A 17,736-nucleotide genomic window follows, 5' to 3' on the forward strand; every position below is an offset into this window, starting at 1 on the left:
GTTCGTGCATTGGAGTTAGCCTTTTTTTAGGGTAAGCAAAGAGCTTTATTACGAAATGTGCTGGGCAAGATCGCCCATTACAAACTCAGCAACATTTGCTGGAAGCACATGATCAGCAACTAGAATATCACCCACTTGACGGGAGAGGCCTAATCTGGCCATATGATGCGCTGGCATATTAGCCTCGTGCTTATAATGGGCAAACCCACATGTGGAGAACCAAAGCCTGGACTGCACCTAAATGCCTTCAATCGCCTGCGCTTGACGCGAACAATCTGGGGCGCGTCGGTTTAGTGCCTGTTCCAGCATTAGAGCGTCCATCTCCACAGTCAACCTCACGACCCCTAGTTCAGCCGCAAGATCCAACGCTTGCTCCACTGCTCTTAACTCGGTGCTGAATGCATCAGTGGTATGATCAAGCCGTCCCGCCCGCGCAGCCACAACCTCACCTATGCTATCCCGGACGACCACTCCCCAGGGTCCCTGCCCCCTTTCCTCGATAAACGCACCATCGACATTGAATTTTAGAGTGTCCTGTGGGGGCGGGATCCAACGTGGGGTGCATGCCGGCGAGGGGGCCATTTTGCAGAAACACACCCGGAATTCTTCGGCCGTGCATGCAGCTCTAATAGCGAACTGCGCGTGCTCAATTGGTTTCTCTCCCTCCCTAACCTTGTTGCGCTGACTCCACCACTCCCACCACATGACAATGATAACCATCCGGTCCTTTTCGACGAGCTGCCACAAATATTCCAAGGTTGTGTGAATACTATTGCACTCTGTCAGACGCTGTCTAGCATACTCAAGGCCAAGGCCCCGCCACAACTGCGTAATTTCGTGGCATTCCACAAACAGGTGTTCAGCCGACTCGTTTCTCATATTGCACAAGAAACACTTGTGATCCTCAATTGCCATTCCCCTTCAACACAGAATATCTTTAGTGGCAAGTGTGTTATGCACAAGACGCCACATAAAATGCCTAACCTTGCCCGGGCATGGAAGTTTCCATATCCTCTTCCACTTTGCCTCCCCTCCCCCCTCAAGGTCACCGGCCACCTGAGGAATCCCATCCCTTTGTGCAGCACCAGACTCGGCCAATGCCCTCTTCAGCTTGTACGACTGCTTGACAGAGAATACACCTTTGGGGTCAAAGTGCCTGGCCAAGAAGTCGACTGCTCCATCTCGTAGAGGCATTTGAAGGATCAACTCCGCATCCTCCTCCCAAAAGATATCTCGGACCAGTTCCGTGTCCCACTTGCCGGTCGATGGATCTATGAGCTCAGAGACCCTGGTCGAAAGATTTCCTCCATGAGGGGTGATCACTTGCCTAGACCAAGCTCTGGGTATCCATGGATCGTCCCAAATGCGAATGCTTGCCCCGTCTCCTACACGCCATATCATCCCTTGCTTGACTAGGTCAATTCCGTAGGTGATGTTGCACCACGCGTAGGACATGTTTGTGATCTGGCCGGCATCCAGAATGGAGCTCTCCGGGTAGTACTTGGCCTTCAAGAGCTGTGCGCACATGCTGTCTGGATTTTCAATCAGACGCCACACTTGCCTTGCAAGCATAGCAATGCTAAAATCATGAATATCTCGGAAACCAAGACCCCCCTAACCTTCGACCTTGTAAGTTTTTGCCACCCAATCCAGTGGATCTTATTATCCTTATCTTGCTGGCTCCACCAGTACCGCGCAATCATAGAGCTTAGCTCTTTGCAAAAGGACTTGGTGAGGTAGAAAACAGACATTGCAAAGGTTGGAACTGCCTGCGCAACACCCTTAACCAGAATTTCCTTGCCTTGCCGAGATAGAGTCCTCTCATTCCAGCCCTGCATATAGTTCCATATCCGGTCTTTGAGATAAGCAAAAGCCTTCCGTTTAGAACGGCCGATATACACTGGAAGTCCCAAGTATTTCTCATTATACGCCTCACTAGCAATGCCCAAGGCTCCTTTCACATTTCCTTTGGTCTGTTCGGAACAGTTTTTACTGAACATTACTGCCGATTTTTCGTGATTAACGCACTGCCCCGAGCACCTCTCATAGACCTGGAGTATACGTTGCAGTTCCACAGCTTCAGCAGCCCGCGCTCGCATCAGGAGTATCGAATCATCAGCAAAAAACAGGTGCGAGATGGATGGCACACCCGGACAGATTTGTATGCCTCCAAACGAACCACGCTGTTGGGACTCATTTAGAAGAGCCGACAGTCCTTTAGCACAAATGGCAAACAGATATGGAGAACTTGCATCACCTTGCCGGAGCCCTCTAGATGGCACAAATTATTCGGAGAGATCCCCATTTATTTTGATCCTGTACCTCACCGAAGTTACACACTTCATCACAAGCTTGACCCAGCTGCCATGTTCATGGAATTTTTTATGGTGGCCGCCTGTGGGATTTAGAAACAACAAGTGCTTTCGAGGGATCAACCCATCTTTTGAATCGAATCGTGGCACGTAAGGTTCATGGAGGACTTCCGGTTGCTGGTGCAAAGGGCAAAAAGTAGGCTAGTTCCGTTCATTCATACCTTGTTAGATTCCCCATAGGAACCCCCCCCCCCCTTTATTCTTGTGTACACCCATTTGGTCTGCACCTTCTGATCTCCAGAACCCCCCCTCCCCCTCCTCGTGCCTCTCCCCGACACTAACATGTAAATAAATATGGCCTTTCTAATTTTCTTATATAAAGTCAGTGGAGAAACTTTTCCACAGTGTTCATAGTTCGCCAAAATAAAATTGCCTCAAGTTTGGAAAGCAATATTCACATACATTATTAGACAGAATTTGAATAAAACGCACATCAGTCCATTTGCGGTCATGTGTTTGAGTTGGCCTTACCACCGTGCCTACCAATCTTGTCGGCGAAGCCGCCAACCGAGCCGTCACAAGCTGTCCACGTTGCCGGGCTGGGCCTGGTTGGTACCATAGCGGTCAGGCTTTACTTCATGCCAGGAAGGACCGCCCTAGATAGGATCTTACTACCGATTGATGGGCAATATGGCAAGTACATTAGTTTAGATTGTTGCTGTCTATAAAGTATGCCTTTTTTCTTTAGAAAAGGAGGATGATCCCCGGCCTCTGCATCTGGGAGATGCATGCGGTCACTTTATTGATTATTCTCGAGGACCTTACAAAGTATTACAACAATATGCTCGAATCCACCATCTTGGCTACATATGCCACTACTCCTATCCATATGATGAAGGGGTGCTAGCTGGGCCAAATACCGAGACCACTCACCTAAGCCTATCATCAAAAGTCAGAAGCCCCAGCCGAGCCACATACCGGATCTGGGGCAAAAACTGGTCTGACGCACTCACAAGTGTCGCCGCCGCCATCCTCCACAGGTCCGTCTTCAGAGAAGATATTGAGGCTTTTACCTTGTCAGGCCACTCTGTCATCGACGCCACCATGACGCCAGACAACTACCTCCTCCTGCGCGAGTCCATCACCGCGCATCGGGCGCCGAGTCTCCACTACGCCACGCCGTCGAGATCCGCCATCATCAATGAGTAGGATGAAGCACCGCTCCACCAAAAAAGCCGGCCACTGGTCCCTTGATCCCGTGTACGCCTCCAAGAACGACGCCCCCAAAGAGGAAACGACACCAACGCGTCGCCGTCATCCGATCTACTGATCTAGGGTTTCCGCCGGAGGTAGCAGATAGAGGTCTGGAGCTTCTCCACAGCGATGCCTTCAAGAAGGTAATGACACAAAAGAGTGCCGCCAACGCCGGTCTTGGCATCAAGCCGAGAACAAGGTTTTCACCTGGATCCGCTCGAAGAATCTCCATCAAGCATCGTGTGCACGGGTCGCCGCCGATCTAAGCCGCCGCACATCGAGCAAGCCGCACCGGCAGATCAGATCTGTCCGGAGGGCAAACCACGCATGGCCCCGACCCAACCACCAGGCCCTGCATGCCGCCACCGCCGATCCGAGGTCAGATGGTTCGTCGCTGCAGATCCGGCCTCCGCCGCCGAACGCAGCCAAGGCCGCTGCCCGCTACCACTTCACTTCAAAAAGAGACAGTTAAACAGACACCTTATATGCTGAATTATCTATTTAATTATCTGAAACAATTTACTGCGTCCTTCAGCCTTTTATTTGCTTCACTATACAAAGATGAAGCATGATAAGATGAACGTAAATCTGGGTATATGCTTGGTTAGGCGTGACACTCCATGCGGCCTGTTAAAAACAGGGATGAAATGTCCGAATTGGACAACTCGGAAGAACAAAACTAACTAGCTAAATGTCCGTGCGTTGTCACGAAATAAAAAATAAGAGGTGTATAACAAGATAATTATCTATAATTTATGAACGTGTGCCTGGTCTATAACCTATCACAAAAACAAATATTTTGTTTTTATTGATTTCTTATATATGAACATGCACCGCTCTATTATTCTTTACCTAGCCAAATGTCCCCTGCATACCAGCTTTGAAGAAGAAATTTTGCTCTTTGTAATTTCTCCCTTATGTCTTCATGCCGGAATACTCTTTGTTGCTCTATTTTTTTCGAAGTAAATGAAACGATGATGAAAAGATATCCATGTCGAGAGTGGACCTTCTCCTACACCATCTACACCCTAAAATAGCATGCACATGTCGAGAGGCGTTGGCCACCCTCGCTATCTGAGCCCCTTGGCATCCATGGCAGCACGTTCCACTAGGAAGGAGAAGATCGTCAAGTCATCTGGCGGCAAGGAGGACCGGCGCCATAGCAGCAGTCCTGCCTACCCGTGGAGGTCGCTCTTACAGATGAAGACTTCGTCCATCAAATAGAGATCATGATGGAGATATCGCTCCGTCAGATGCGCCCGGCCCCACCATCACCCTCCCCACTCCGACCGGTCAAGGACGAGCCTTTGTCCCCACCTCCCCCGTGCAACCGCGGCGGCACCCTGTTTGGAGGCCTCGTCAAGGAGGAGCCCACGTCCCCATGCAACCGCGGCATCCAGATCGGGCGTTGCAAGCAGGAGCAACAGGCGTCACCGCCGGCGCATAGCCGGAACACACGTATTGACCAGCCCGCGCCGCCACGCCGCCACATCCGCCATGTTAAGGATGAAGTTCCAGCCGCGATCATGAAGGTGCAAGGCTGCAGCCTCCACTTCCTCGGAGCAGCAGTTCCTCGGGATCAAGCGTCGTCGTGTCAAAGGAGGAGCGCGTGGCGAGGCAATTGGTGTGGTGCGACTGGCCCATCCGACGCTCGCCAAGTCGAACGTGGTGCCAGAATGGGTGTGCAACGCAGCATGGGTACTCGCCCGCTTCGTCACCACAACCGAGACGACCGCTATACGGCGCTGTTGCCTTGAAAGCCAGATCCGCAAGATCGGCGAGGAGTGGTCGCTTAGCAACTCCTCCACAAATGCCAAGGGCTAAGACCCCGCCAGAGCTCTGCGGGAGCCATCGTCATTGGCCTCGGCGGCCCTCGACGCCGCGCAGAAGGAGACGGAGCGTCTCCTCTCTGCAAGTGACAGGTAGTTGTCAGACAAGGCTGACGTGGTGGACCTGCGCCCTTCCGCCGTTGGAGGGGCGACGACAATGGCAGTGCAATAGGATAGGGCGGCCACGCACACGAAGTGGTCGTCTGGTACAAGTTGTAGTATTTATTTTGTAGTTTTCAGTTAGACGGACAAAATATCAGCCTTTTATGTAAATTATGTCCCAACAATCCCAGATGCTTCATGTGGCGTTGCTCGATTGCAAGGATATGCCGGTTTTCACTAGGCCAAGGTGGGTAGCACTATTTTTGGGCAATTTTTTGGAATTTCATTTTTATTCTAGTTTCGTTATCATGTTTCATCTTCCTTTGACAATTTTTTTGTTTCCCATCTACTTTATTCATTTTTTACTTTCCTTTAAAATTTAAATGACATTTTCTAAAAACCGTAACAATTTTAAACTTACATCAAGACTTTTATAAAATATACAACCCTTATTATAAATGTATGACAACTTCTCTATAAATAGGTGTAAGATTACCTGAACATTCTTGAAAAAGTACAAAGATTTTCGTATAAATGCATCATGACTTAAAAAAATGTGTGAACATTTTGAGAAAGTATGTGAAATACTTTTTAAATAATATGAATTATTTTCATAAATGTGTGAATTTTCTTAAATTATATGGTTTAATAAACACATGAACACTTTTAAAATGCATGAACATTTCTTAAACTTCTATCAACTGTTTATTAAAATGAGTGAATGTTTTATATTTATAGACCATTATTTTAAAAACGCGAAGGGCGTTTGATATGAACACTTTTGAAATGCTTCATCACTTCTTAAATTCATAAATATTTACACGTACATTTGTTTAAAATTATGCCGACACTTTCTCAAAATGTCATAGCATCATTTAAAAAGGTGAAAAAAAAATTTTTGGACCGTCAAATTTACCAGAAATATAAATTTGGTCTCTTATTTTCTATTAGTCAATATTTCATCCCTCATGTTTTAACTGGCAGAATGCCCGTGCGTCGCAACGGGGTGCATTGACTTCTTCTTTTTACTGTCAAAGCACTCTCCTTTTCTTCCTTTCTTCCTTCTCCCAACTAAATATGTCTGCCGGTTGTACGCACGGGCCGGATTTGATTAGGGGGGACCGGATGGGCCCTTTTATCTGATTCAAACGGACATAATTCGGAAAGAATGAATGTTCGTTCGTGCACTGGAGTTAGCCTTTTTTTTAGGGCAAGCAAAGAGCTTTATTACGAAACGTGCTGGGCAAGATCGCCTATTACAAACTCAGCAACATTTGCTGGAAGCACATGATCAGCAACTAGAATATCACCCACTTGACGGGAGAGGCCTAATCTGGCCATATGATGCGCTGGCATATTAGCCTCGCGCTTACAATGGGCAAACCCACATGTGGAGAACCAAAGCCTGGACCGCACCTAAATGCCTTCAATCGCCTGCGCTTGACGTGAACAATCTGGGGCGCGTCTGTTTAGTGCCTGTTCCAGCATTAGAGCGTCCATCTCCACAGTCAACCGCACGACCCCTAGTTCAGCCGCAAGATCCAACGCTTGCTCCACTGCTCTTAACTCGGTGCTGAATGCATCAGCGGTATGACCAAGCCGTCCCGCCCGCGCGGCCACAACCTCACCTATGCTATCCCGGACGACCACGCCCCAGGGTCCCTACCCCCTTCCTCGATAAACGCACCATCGACATTGAATTTTAGAGTGTCCTATGGGGGCGGGATCCAACGTGGGGTGCATGTCGGCGAGGGGGCCATTTTGCAGAAACACACCTGGAATTCTTCGGCCGTGCATGCAGCTCTAATAGCGAACTGCGCGTGCTCCATTGGTTTCTCTCCCTCCCTAACCTTGTTGCGCTAACTCCACCACTGCCACCACATGACAATGATAACCATCCGGTCCTTTTCGACGAGCTGCCACAAATATTCCAAGGTTGTGTGAATACTATTGCACTCTGTCAGCCGCTGTCTAGCATAGTCAAGGCCAAGGCCCCGCCACAACTGCTTAATTTCGTGGCATTCCACAAATAGGTGTTCAGCCGACTCGTTTCTCATATTGCACAAGAAACACTTGTGATCCTCAATTGCCATTTCCCTTCAACAATGAATATCTTTAGTGGCAAGTGTGTTATGCGCAAGACGCCACATAAAATGCCTAACCTTGCCCAGGCATGGCAGTTTCCATATCATCTTCCACTTTGCCTCCCCTCCCCCCTCAAGGTCACCGGCCACCTGAGGAATCCCATCCCCTTCTGCAGCACCGGACTCGGCCAGTGCCCTCTTCAGCTTGTACGACTGCTTGACAGAGAATACACCTTTGGGGTCAAAGTGCCAGGCCAAGAAGTCAACTGCTCCATCTCGTAGAGGCATTTGAAGGATCAACTCCGCATCCTCCTCCCAAAAGATATCTCGGACCAGTTCCGTGTCCCACTTGCCGGTCGATGGATCTATGAGCTCAGAGACCCTGGTCGAAAGATTTCCTCCATGAGGGGTGATCACTTGCCTAGACCAAGCTCTGGGTATCCATGGATCGTCCCAAATGCGAATGCTTGCCCCGTCTCCTACACGCCATATCATCCCTTGCTTGACTAGGTCAATTCCGTAGGTGATGTTGCACCACGCGTAGGACATGTTTGTGATCTGGCCCGCATCCAGAATGGAGCTCTCCGGGTAGTACTTGGCCTTCAAGAGCTGTGCGCACATGCCGTCTGGATTTTCAATCAGACGCCACACTTGCCTCGCAAGCATAGCAATGTTAAAATCATGAACATCTCGGAAACCAAGACCCCCCCTACCCTTCGACCTTGTAAGTTTTTGCCACCCAATCCAGTGGATCTTATTATCCTTATCTTGCTGGCTCCACCAGTACCGCGCAATCATAGAGCTTAGCTCTTCGCAAAAGGACTTGGTGAGGTAGAAAACAGACATTGCAAAGGTTGGAACCGCCTGCGCAACACCCTTAACCAGAATTTCCTTGCCTTGCCGAGATAGAGTCCTCTCATTCCAGCCCTGCATATAGTTCCATATTCGGTCTTTGAGATAAGCAAAAGCCTTCCGTTTAGAACGGCCGATATACACTGGAAGTCCCAGGTATTTCTCATTATACGCCTCACTAGCAATGCCCAAGGCTCCTTTCACATTTCCTTTGGTCTGTTCGGAACAGTTTTTACTAAACATTACTGCCGATTTTTCGTGATTAACGCACTGCCCCGAGCACCTCTCATAGACCTGGAGTATACGTTGCAGTTCCACAGCTTCAGCAGCCCGCGCTCGCATCAGGAGTATCGAATCGTCAGCAAAAAACAGGTGCGAGATGGATGGCGCACCCGGACAGATTTGTATGCCTCCAAACGAACCACGCTGTTGGGACTCATTTAGAAGAGCCGACAGTCCTTTAGCACAAATGGCAAACAGATATGGAGAACTTGCATCGCCTTGCCGGAGCCCTCTAGATGGCACAAATTGTTCGGAGAGATCCCCATTTATTTTGATCCTGTACCTCACCGAAGTTACACACTTCATCACAAGCTTGACCCAGCTGCCATGTTCATGGAATTTTTTATGGTGGCCGCCTGTGGGATTTAGAAACAACAAGTGCTTTCGAGGGATCAACCCATCTTTTGAATCGAATCGTGGCACGTAAGGTTCATGGAGGACTTCCGGTTGCTGGTGCAAAGGGCAAAAAGTAGGCTAGTTCCGTTCATTCATACCTTGTTAGATTCCCCATAGGACCCCCCCCCCTCCCTTTATTCTTGTGTACACCCATTTGGTCTGCACCTTCTGATCTCCAGAACCCCCCCTCCCCCTCCTCGTGCCTCTCCCCGACACTAACATGTAAATAAATATGACCTTTCTAATTTTCTTATATAAAGTCAGTGGAGAAACTTTTCCACAGTGTTCATAGTTCGCCAAAATAAAATTGCCTCAAGTTTGGAAAGCAATATTCACATACATTATTAGACAGAATTTGAATAAAACGCACATCAGTCCATTTGCGGTCATGTGTTTGAGTTGGCCTTACCACCGTGCCTACCAATCTTGTCGGCCAAGCCGCCAACCGAGCCGTCACAAGCTGTCCACGTTGCCGGGCTGGGCCTGGTTGGTACCATAGCGGTCAGGCTTTACTTCATGCCCGGAAGGACCGCCCTAGATAGGATCTGACTACCGATTGATGGGCAATATGGCAAGTACATTAGTTTAGATTGTTGCTGTCTATAAAGTATGCCTTTTTTTTTAGAAAAGGAGGATGACCCCCGGCCTCTGCATTTGGGAGATGCATGCGGCCACTTTATTGATTATTCTCAAGGACCTTAGAAAGTATTACAACAATATGCTTGAATCCACCATCTTGGCAACATATGCCACTACTCCTATCCATATGATGAAGGGGTGCTAGCTGGGCCAAAAACCCAGACCACTCACCTAAGCCTATCATCAAAAGTCAGAAGCCCCAGCCGAGCCACATACCGGATCTGGGGCAAAAACTGGTCTGACGCACTCACAAGTGTCGCCGCCGCCATCCTCCACAGGTCCGTCTTCAGAGCAGATATTGAGGCTTCTACCTTGTCAGGCCACTCTGTCATCGACGCCACCATGACGCCAGACAACTACCTCCTCCTGCGCGAGTCCATCACCGCGCATCGGGCGCCGAGTCTCCACTACGCCACGCCGTCGAGATCCGCCATCATCAATGAGTAGGATGAAGCACCGCTCCACCAAAAAAGCCGGCCACTGGTCCCTCGATCCCGTGTACGCCTCCAAGAACGACGCCCCCAAAGAGGAAACGACACCAACGCGTCGCCGTCATCCGATCTACTGATCTAGGGTTTCCGCCGGAGGTAGCAGATAGAGGTCTGGAGCTTCTCCACAGCGATGCCTTCAAGAAGGTAATGACACAAAAGAGTGCCGCCAACGCCGGTCTTGGCATCAAGCCGAGAACAAGGTTTTCACCTGGATCCGCTCGAAGAATCTCCATCAAGCATCGTGTGCACGGGTCGCCGCCGATCTAAGCCGCCGCACATCGAGCAAGCCGCACCGGGCAGATCAGATCTGTCCGGAGGGCAAACCACGCATGGCCCCGACCCAACCACCAGGCCCTGCATGCCGTCACCGCCGATCCGAGGTCAGATGATTCGTCGCTGCAGATCCGGCCTCCGCCGCCGAACGCAGCCAAGGCCGCTGCCCGCTACCACTTCACTTCAAAAAGAGACAGTTAAACAGACACCTTATATGCTGAATTATCTATTTAATTATCTGAAACAATTTACTGCGTCCTTCCGCCTTTTATTTGCTTCACTATACAAAGATGAAGCATGATAAGATGAACGTAAATCTGGGTATATGCTTGGTTAGGCGTGACACTCCATGCGGCCTGTTAAAAACAGGGATGAAATGTCCGAATTGGACAACTCGGAAGAACAAAACTAACTAGCTAAATGCCCGTGCGTTGTCACGAAATAAAAAATAAGAGGTGTATAACAAGATAATTATCTATAATTTATGAACGTGTGCCTGGTCTATAACCTATCACAAAAACAAATATTTTGTTTTTATTGATTTCTTATATATGAACATGCACCGCTCTATTATTCTTTACCTAGCCAAATGTCCCCTGCATACCAGCTTTGAAGAAATTTTGCTCTTTGTAATTTCTCCCTTATGTCTTCATGCCGGAATACTCTTTGTTGCTCTATTTTTTTCGAAGTAGATGAAAGGATGATGAAAAGATATCCATGTCGAGAGTGGACCTTCTCCTACACCATCTACACCCTAAAATAGCATGCACATGTCGAGAGGTGTTCGCCACCCTCGCTATCTGAGCCCCTTGGCATCCATTGCAGCAGGTTCCACTAGGAAGGAGAAGATCGTCAAGTCATCTGGCGGCAAGGAGGACCGGCGCCATAGCAGCAGTCCCGCCTACCCGTGGAGGTCGCTCTTACAGATGAAGACTTCGTCCATCAAATAGAGATCATGATGGAGATATCGCTCCGTCAGATGCGCCCGGCCCCACCATCACCCTCCCCACTCCGACGGTCAAGGACGAGCCTTTGTCCCCACCTCCCCCGTGCAACCGCGGCGGCACCCCGTTTGGAGGCCTCGTCAAGGAGGAGCCCATGTCCCCCATGCAACCGCGGCATCCAGATCGGGCGTTGCAAGAAGGAGCAACAGACGTCACCGCCGGCGCATAGCCGGAACACACGCATTGACGAGCCCGCGCCGCCACGCCGCCACATCCTCCATGTCAAGGATGAAGTTCCAGCCGCGATCATGAAGGTGCAAGGCTGCAGCCTCCACTTCCTCGGAGCAGCAGTTCCTCAGGATCAAGGGTCGTCGTGTCAAAGGAGGAGCGCGTGGCGAGGCAATTGGTGTGGTGCGACTGGCCCATCCGACGCTCGCCAAGTCGAACGTGGTGCCGGAATGGGTGTGCAACGCAGCATGGGTACTCGCCCGCTTCGTCACCACAACGGAGACGACCGCTAGACGGCGTTGTCGCCTTGAAAGCCAGATCCGCAAGATCGGCGAGGAGTGGTCGCTTAGCAACTCCTCCACCAATGCCAAGGGCTAAGACACCGCCAGAGCTCTGCGGGAGGCATCGTCATTGGCCTCGGCGGCCCTCGACGCCGCGCAGAAGGAGACGGAGCGTCTCCTCTCTGCAAGTGACAGGTAGTCATCAGACAAGGCTGACGTGGTGGACCTGCGCCCTTCCGCCGTTGGAGGGGCGACGACAACGGCAGTGCAATAGGATAGGGCGGCCAGGCACACGAGGTGGTCGTCTGGTACAAGTTGTAGTATTTATTTTGTAGTTTTCAGTTAGACGGTCAAAATATCAGCCTTTTTATGTAAATTATGTCCCAACAATCCCAGATGCTTCATGTGGCGTTGCTCGATTGCAAGGATATGCCGGTTTTCACTGGGCCAAGGTGGGTAGCACTATTTTTGGGCAATTTTTCGGAATTTCATTTTTATTCTAGTTTCGTTATCATGTTTCATCTTCCTTTGACAATTTTTTTGTTTCCCATCTACTTTATTCATTTTTTACTTTCCTTTAAAATTTAAATGACATTTTCTAAAAAACGTAACAATTTTAAACTTACATCAAGACTTTTATAAAATATACAACCTTTATTATAAATGTATGACAACTTCTCTATAAATAGGTGTAAGATTACCTGAACATTCTTGAAAAAGTACAAAGATTTTCGTATAAATGCATCATGACTTAAAAAAATGTGTGAACATTTTCACAAAGTATGTGAAATACTTTTTAAATAATATGAATTATTTTCATAAATGTGTGAATTTTGTTAAATTATATGGTTTAATAAACACATGAACACTTTTAAAATGCATGAACATTTCTTAAACTTCTATCAACTGTTTATTAAAATGAGTGAATGTTTTATATTTATAGACCATTATTTTAAAAACGCGAAGGGCGTTTGATATGAACACTTTTGAAATGCTTCATCACTTCTTAAATTCATAAATATTTACACGTACATTTGTTTAAAATTATGCTGACACTTTCTCAAAATGTCATAGCATCATTTAAAAAGGTGAAAAAAAAGTTTTTTGGTCCGTCAAATTTACCAGAAATATAAATTTGGTCTCTTATTTTCTATTAGTCGATATTTCATCCCTCATGTTTTAACTGGCAGAATGCCCGTGCATCGCAACGGGGTGCATTGACTTCTTCTTTTTACTGTCAAAGCACTCTCCTTTTCTTCCTTCTCCCAACTAAATATGTCTGCCGGTTGTACGCACGGGCCAGATTTGATTAGGGGGGACCGGATGGGCCCTTTTATCTAATTCAAATGGACATAATTCGGAAAGAATGAATGTTCGTTCGTGCATTGGAGTTAGCCTTTTTTTAGGGCAAGCAAAGAGCTTTATTACGAAATGTGCTGGGCAAGATCGCCCATTACAAACTCAGCAACATTTGCTGGAAGCAGATGATCAGCAACTAGAATATCACCCACTTGACGGGAGAGGCCTAATCTGGCCATATGATGCGCTGGCATATTAGCCTCGCGCTTACAATGGGCAAACCCACATGTGGAGAACCAAAGCCTGGACTGCTCCTAAATGCCTTCAATCGCCTACGCTTGAGGCGAACAATCTGGGGCGCGTCTGTTTAGTGCCTGTTCCAGCATTAGAGCGTCCATCTCCACAGTCAACCGCACGACCCCTAGTTCAACCGAACAATCTGGGACTCGGTGCTGAATGCATCAGCGGTATGATCAAGCCGTCCCGTCCGCGCAGCCACAACCTCACCTATGCTATCCCGGACGACCACTCCCCAGGGTCCCTGCCCCCCTTCCTAGATAAACGCACCATCGACATTGAATTTTAGAGTGTCCTGTGGGGGCGGGATCCAACGTGGGGTGCATGCCGGCGAGGGAGCCATTTTGCAAAAACACACCTGGAATTCTTCGGCCGTGCATGCAGCTCTAATAGCGAACTGCGCGTGCTCCATTGGTTTCTCTCCCTCCCTAACCTTGTTGCGCTGACTCCACCACTGCCACCACATAACAATGATAACCATCCGGTCCTTTTCGACGAGCTGCCACAAATATTCCAAGGTTGTGTGAATACTATTGCACTCTGTCAGCCGCTGTCTAGCATACTCAAGGCCAAGGCCCTGCCACAACTGCTTAATTTCATGGCATTCCACAAACAGGTGTTCAGCCGACTCGTTTCTCATATTGCACAAGAAACACTTGTGATCCTCAATTGCCATTCCCCTTCAACAAAGAATATATTTAGTGGCAAGTGTGTTATGCGCAAGACGCCACATAAAATGCCTAACCTTGCCCGGGCATGGCAGTTTCCATATCCTCTTCCACTTTGCCTCCCCTCCCCCCTCAAGGTCACCGGCCACCTGAGGAATCCCATCCCCTTCTGCAGCACCGGACTCGGCCAGTGCCCTCTTCAGCTTGTACGACTGCTTGACAGAGAATACACCTTTGGGGTCAAAGTGCCAGGCCAAGGAGTCGACTGCTCCATCTCGTAGAGGCATTTGAAGGATCAACTCCGCATCCTCCTCCCAAAAGATATCTCGGACCAGTTCCGTGTCCCACTTGCCGGTCGATGGATCTATGAGCTCAGAGACCCTGGTCGAAAGATTTCCTCCATGAGGGGTGATCACTTGCCTAGACCAAGCTCTGGGTATCCATGGATCGTCCCAAATGCGAATGCTTGCCCCGTCTCCTACACGCCATATCATCCCTTGCTTGACTAGGTCAATTCCGTAGGTGATGTTGCACCACGCATAGGACATGTTTGCGATCTGGCCCGCATCCAGAATGGAGCTCTCCGGGTAGTACTTGGCCTTCAAGAGCTGTGCGCACATGCTGTCTGGATTTTCAATCAGACGCCACACTTGCCTTGCAAGCATAGCAATGTTAAAATCATGAATATCTCGGAAACCCAGACCCCCCCTACCCTTCGACCTTGTAAGTTTTTGCCACCCAATCCAGTGGATCTTATTATCCTTATCTTGCTGGCTCCACCAGTACCGTGCAATCATAGAGCTTAGCTCTTCGAAAAAGGACTTGGTGAGGTAGAAAACAGACATTGCAAAGGTTGGAACCGCCTGGGCAACACACTTAACCAAAATTTCCTTGCCTTGCCGAGGTAGAGTCCTCTCATTCCAGCCCTGCATATAGTTCCATATCCGGCATTTGAGATAAGCAAAAGCCTTCCGTTTAGAACGGCCGATATACACTGGAAGTCCCAGGTATTTCTCATTATACGCCTCACTAGCAATGCCCAAGGCTCCTTTCACATTTCCTTTGGCTGTTCAGAACAGTTTTTACTGAACATTACTGCCGATTTTTCGTGATTAACGCACTGCCCCGAGCACCTCTCATAGACCTGGAGTATACGTTGCAGTTCCACAGCTTCAGCAGCCCGCGCTCGCATCAGGAGTATCGAATCATCAGCAAAAAACAGGTGCGAGATGGATGGCGCACCCGGACAGATTTGTATGCCTCCAAACGAACCACGCTGTTGGGACTCATTTAGAAGAGCTGATACTCCTTCAGCACAAATGGCAAACAGATATGGAGAACTTGCATCGCCTTGCCGGAGCCCTCTAGATGGCACAAATTGTTCGGAGAGATCCCCATTTATTTTGATCCTGTACCTCACCGAAGTTACACACTTCATCACAAGCTTGACCCAGCTGCTTGCAAACCCCAATTTATACATCATCACTTCAAGGAAAGCCCACTCTACATGGTCATATGCTTTGCTCATATCCACTTTAACCGCAGCAAACTCTTCCTTCCCTGACCGTTTGTTCATCGGGAAATGTGAGATCCCATATGCCATGAGGATGTTATCAGTTATCAACCGTCCGGGTACAAACATACTCTGATTATCTGAGATGACCTATGGCAGGATAAGCTTGAGGCGATTCGCAATAACTTTGGAGATGATCTTGTACAGGACGCTACAAAAACTTGGGTATTTTACCTTGGGTATTAGCACCACATGAGTATCATTCCAACCCGCTGGCATCTCTCCACCCTCCAGAACATGTCGCACCTCATGAATGATGTTCCTGCCCATCAACTGCCAATATTTCTTGAAAACCACCGCGGGCATGCCATCCGGCCCAGGTGCTTTGAGGTCTCCAATCTGATCTAGGGCATTTTTGATTTCCATATCCGAGAATGCAGCAGTAATGCTATCATTCATAGCACTCGTCACCTTCACTGGCACAGCCCGGAGGAACTCATCATATTGGCCATTGCCATTAGAGGTGAACAGGTCCTGAAAATAAGACACGACATAGTTAGTGAGCTCTCTTCCTTCCTCTACAACTACTCCATTGGAGTTAGCCTTACCAACGAGCAAACTGATGTTGTCCGCAAGGTCGCCAACCGAGCTGTCACAAGCTTTCCACGGTGCACGGCTGGGCCGGGTTGGTGCCATCAGCGGTCAGGCTTTAATTCACGCCCGAACGGACCGCCCTTGCTAGGATCGGACTACCGATTGATGGCCCTAGGGCAAGTACATCAGTTTAGACGGTTGCTGTCTGCAGAGTACCTGCCACCTAACTTCACAAAGAGACTGCTAAACAGACACATTATCGCTGAGCTAACCTGACTTTCTGAAACAGCTTACTGCATCCTTCTGCCATTTAGTTTCTTCACCTACACAAAGATGAAGCACAAATAAGATGAATGTAAATCAGGGTATATGCCTGGTTAGCTGTGACACTCCAAGCGGGGATTAAAAACAGGGATAAAATGTCCAAATTGGGCAACTGAGAAGAACAAAAACTAACTAGCTAAATGCCCGTCTGTCACCACATATAAAAACTAAGAGATGTATAACAAGATTATTTAACTATAATTTATATTTTGTGAATATTTTCCTTATCTGTAACCTATCACAAAAACAAATATCTTGTTTCTATTGATTTCCTATATATGAGGATCCACATGCACCCATCTATTCTTCTTTGCCCCAGACAAATGTCCCCTTACTCACCCGCTTTAGAGAAGATATTTTGCTCCTTGTCCTTCCTTCCTTATGTCTTAAAACTCTTTGTTGCTCTATCGCTGTTTCAAAATAAATAAAAGGGTGGTGAAAAAAAAATCGATGTCGAGACCGCACCTTCTCCTACACCATCTACACCCTAAAAGAGCGGGCACATGTCGAGAGGTGGTCGCCGCCCTTGCTCTCCGGGCCCCTTGGCATCCACGGTGGACGGCTCCTGCAGCAAGGTGGACCGTGCGCCATCGCAGCAGCCCCGCCTCCTCGCGGAGGCTGCTCTGACCGACGAATACTTCGTCCGTCAAATGTAGATCATGATGGAGTAATCGTGCCTAGGTGCCCACGTCCCCCTGCAACAGCGACATCCAGATCGGGCGTTGTGTGAAGGAGGAACCGGTGCCGGGCTCGTGCATTGATGGGCCCGTGCCGACGTCCCACTGCAACCGCCTAGTCTAGGATGAGCTTCTGCCTGAGATCAGGAAGGCGCGAGGCCGCATACTCCGTTACCTCTGAGGCGGCGGTCCCTCGGGATTGAGGGTCGTCGTGTCGGAGGAGGAGCGTCAGGCAAGGCAGCAGGCATGGTACAACTGCCGTCGTCGTTCTCCAAGTCCGACGCGCCGTCTGAATGGGTGTGCAGTGACGTAGGCCTCGCCGCCGCGTGGGCCCTCGGCCGCTCTGTCACCACCACAAAGATGGTCATGAGGCGCCATCGTCGCCTTGACAGCAAAA

General features: G+C 48.9%; 2 protein-coding genes across 2 annotated transcripts; both read right to left on the reverse strand.

The window, feature by feature from the left end:
- Window positions 1–237: 237 nt before the first annotated feature.
- LOC147988149 (uncharacterized) lies at window positions 238–3,418 on the reverse strand. Its single transcript, XM_087543217.1, has 4 exons — window positions 3,326–3,418; window positions 1,620–1,973; window positions 985–1,515; window positions 238–738 (listed from the first exon to the last, which is right to left on the reverse strand). The coding sequence occupies exons 1-4, from the start codon at window positions 3,416–3,418 to the stop codon at window positions 238–240; spliced, it is 1,479 nt and encodes a 492-aa protein (XP_087399343.1).
- Window positions 3,419–5,386: 1,968 nt separating this feature from the next.
- On the reverse strand, window positions 5,387–17,253 carry LOC147988150 (uncharacterized). The gene is made up of 8 exons (XM_087543221.1): window positions 17,166–17,253; window positions 16,633–16,661; window positions 15,979–16,278; window positions 15,018–15,157; window positions 14,309–14,885; window positions 13,922–14,062; window positions 7,725–8,508; window positions 5,387–5,598 (listed from the first exon to the last, which is right to left on the reverse strand). Exons 1-8 carry the CDS (start codon window positions 17,251–17,253, stop codon window positions 5,387–5,389), a joined length of 2,271 nt encoding a protein of 756 aa, XP_087399347.1.
- Window positions 17,254–17,736: the final 483 nt, after the last annotated feature.

The sequence above is a fragment of the Triticum urartu genome, chromosome 1A (genome assembly GCF_056163025.1).
Source record: "Triticum urartu cultivar PI428250 chromosome 1A, HENAU_Tu73, whole genome shotgun sequence".
NCBI classification, from domain to species: Eukaryota; Viridiplantae; Streptophyta; class Magnoliopsida; order Poales; family Poaceae; genus Triticum; species Triticum urartu.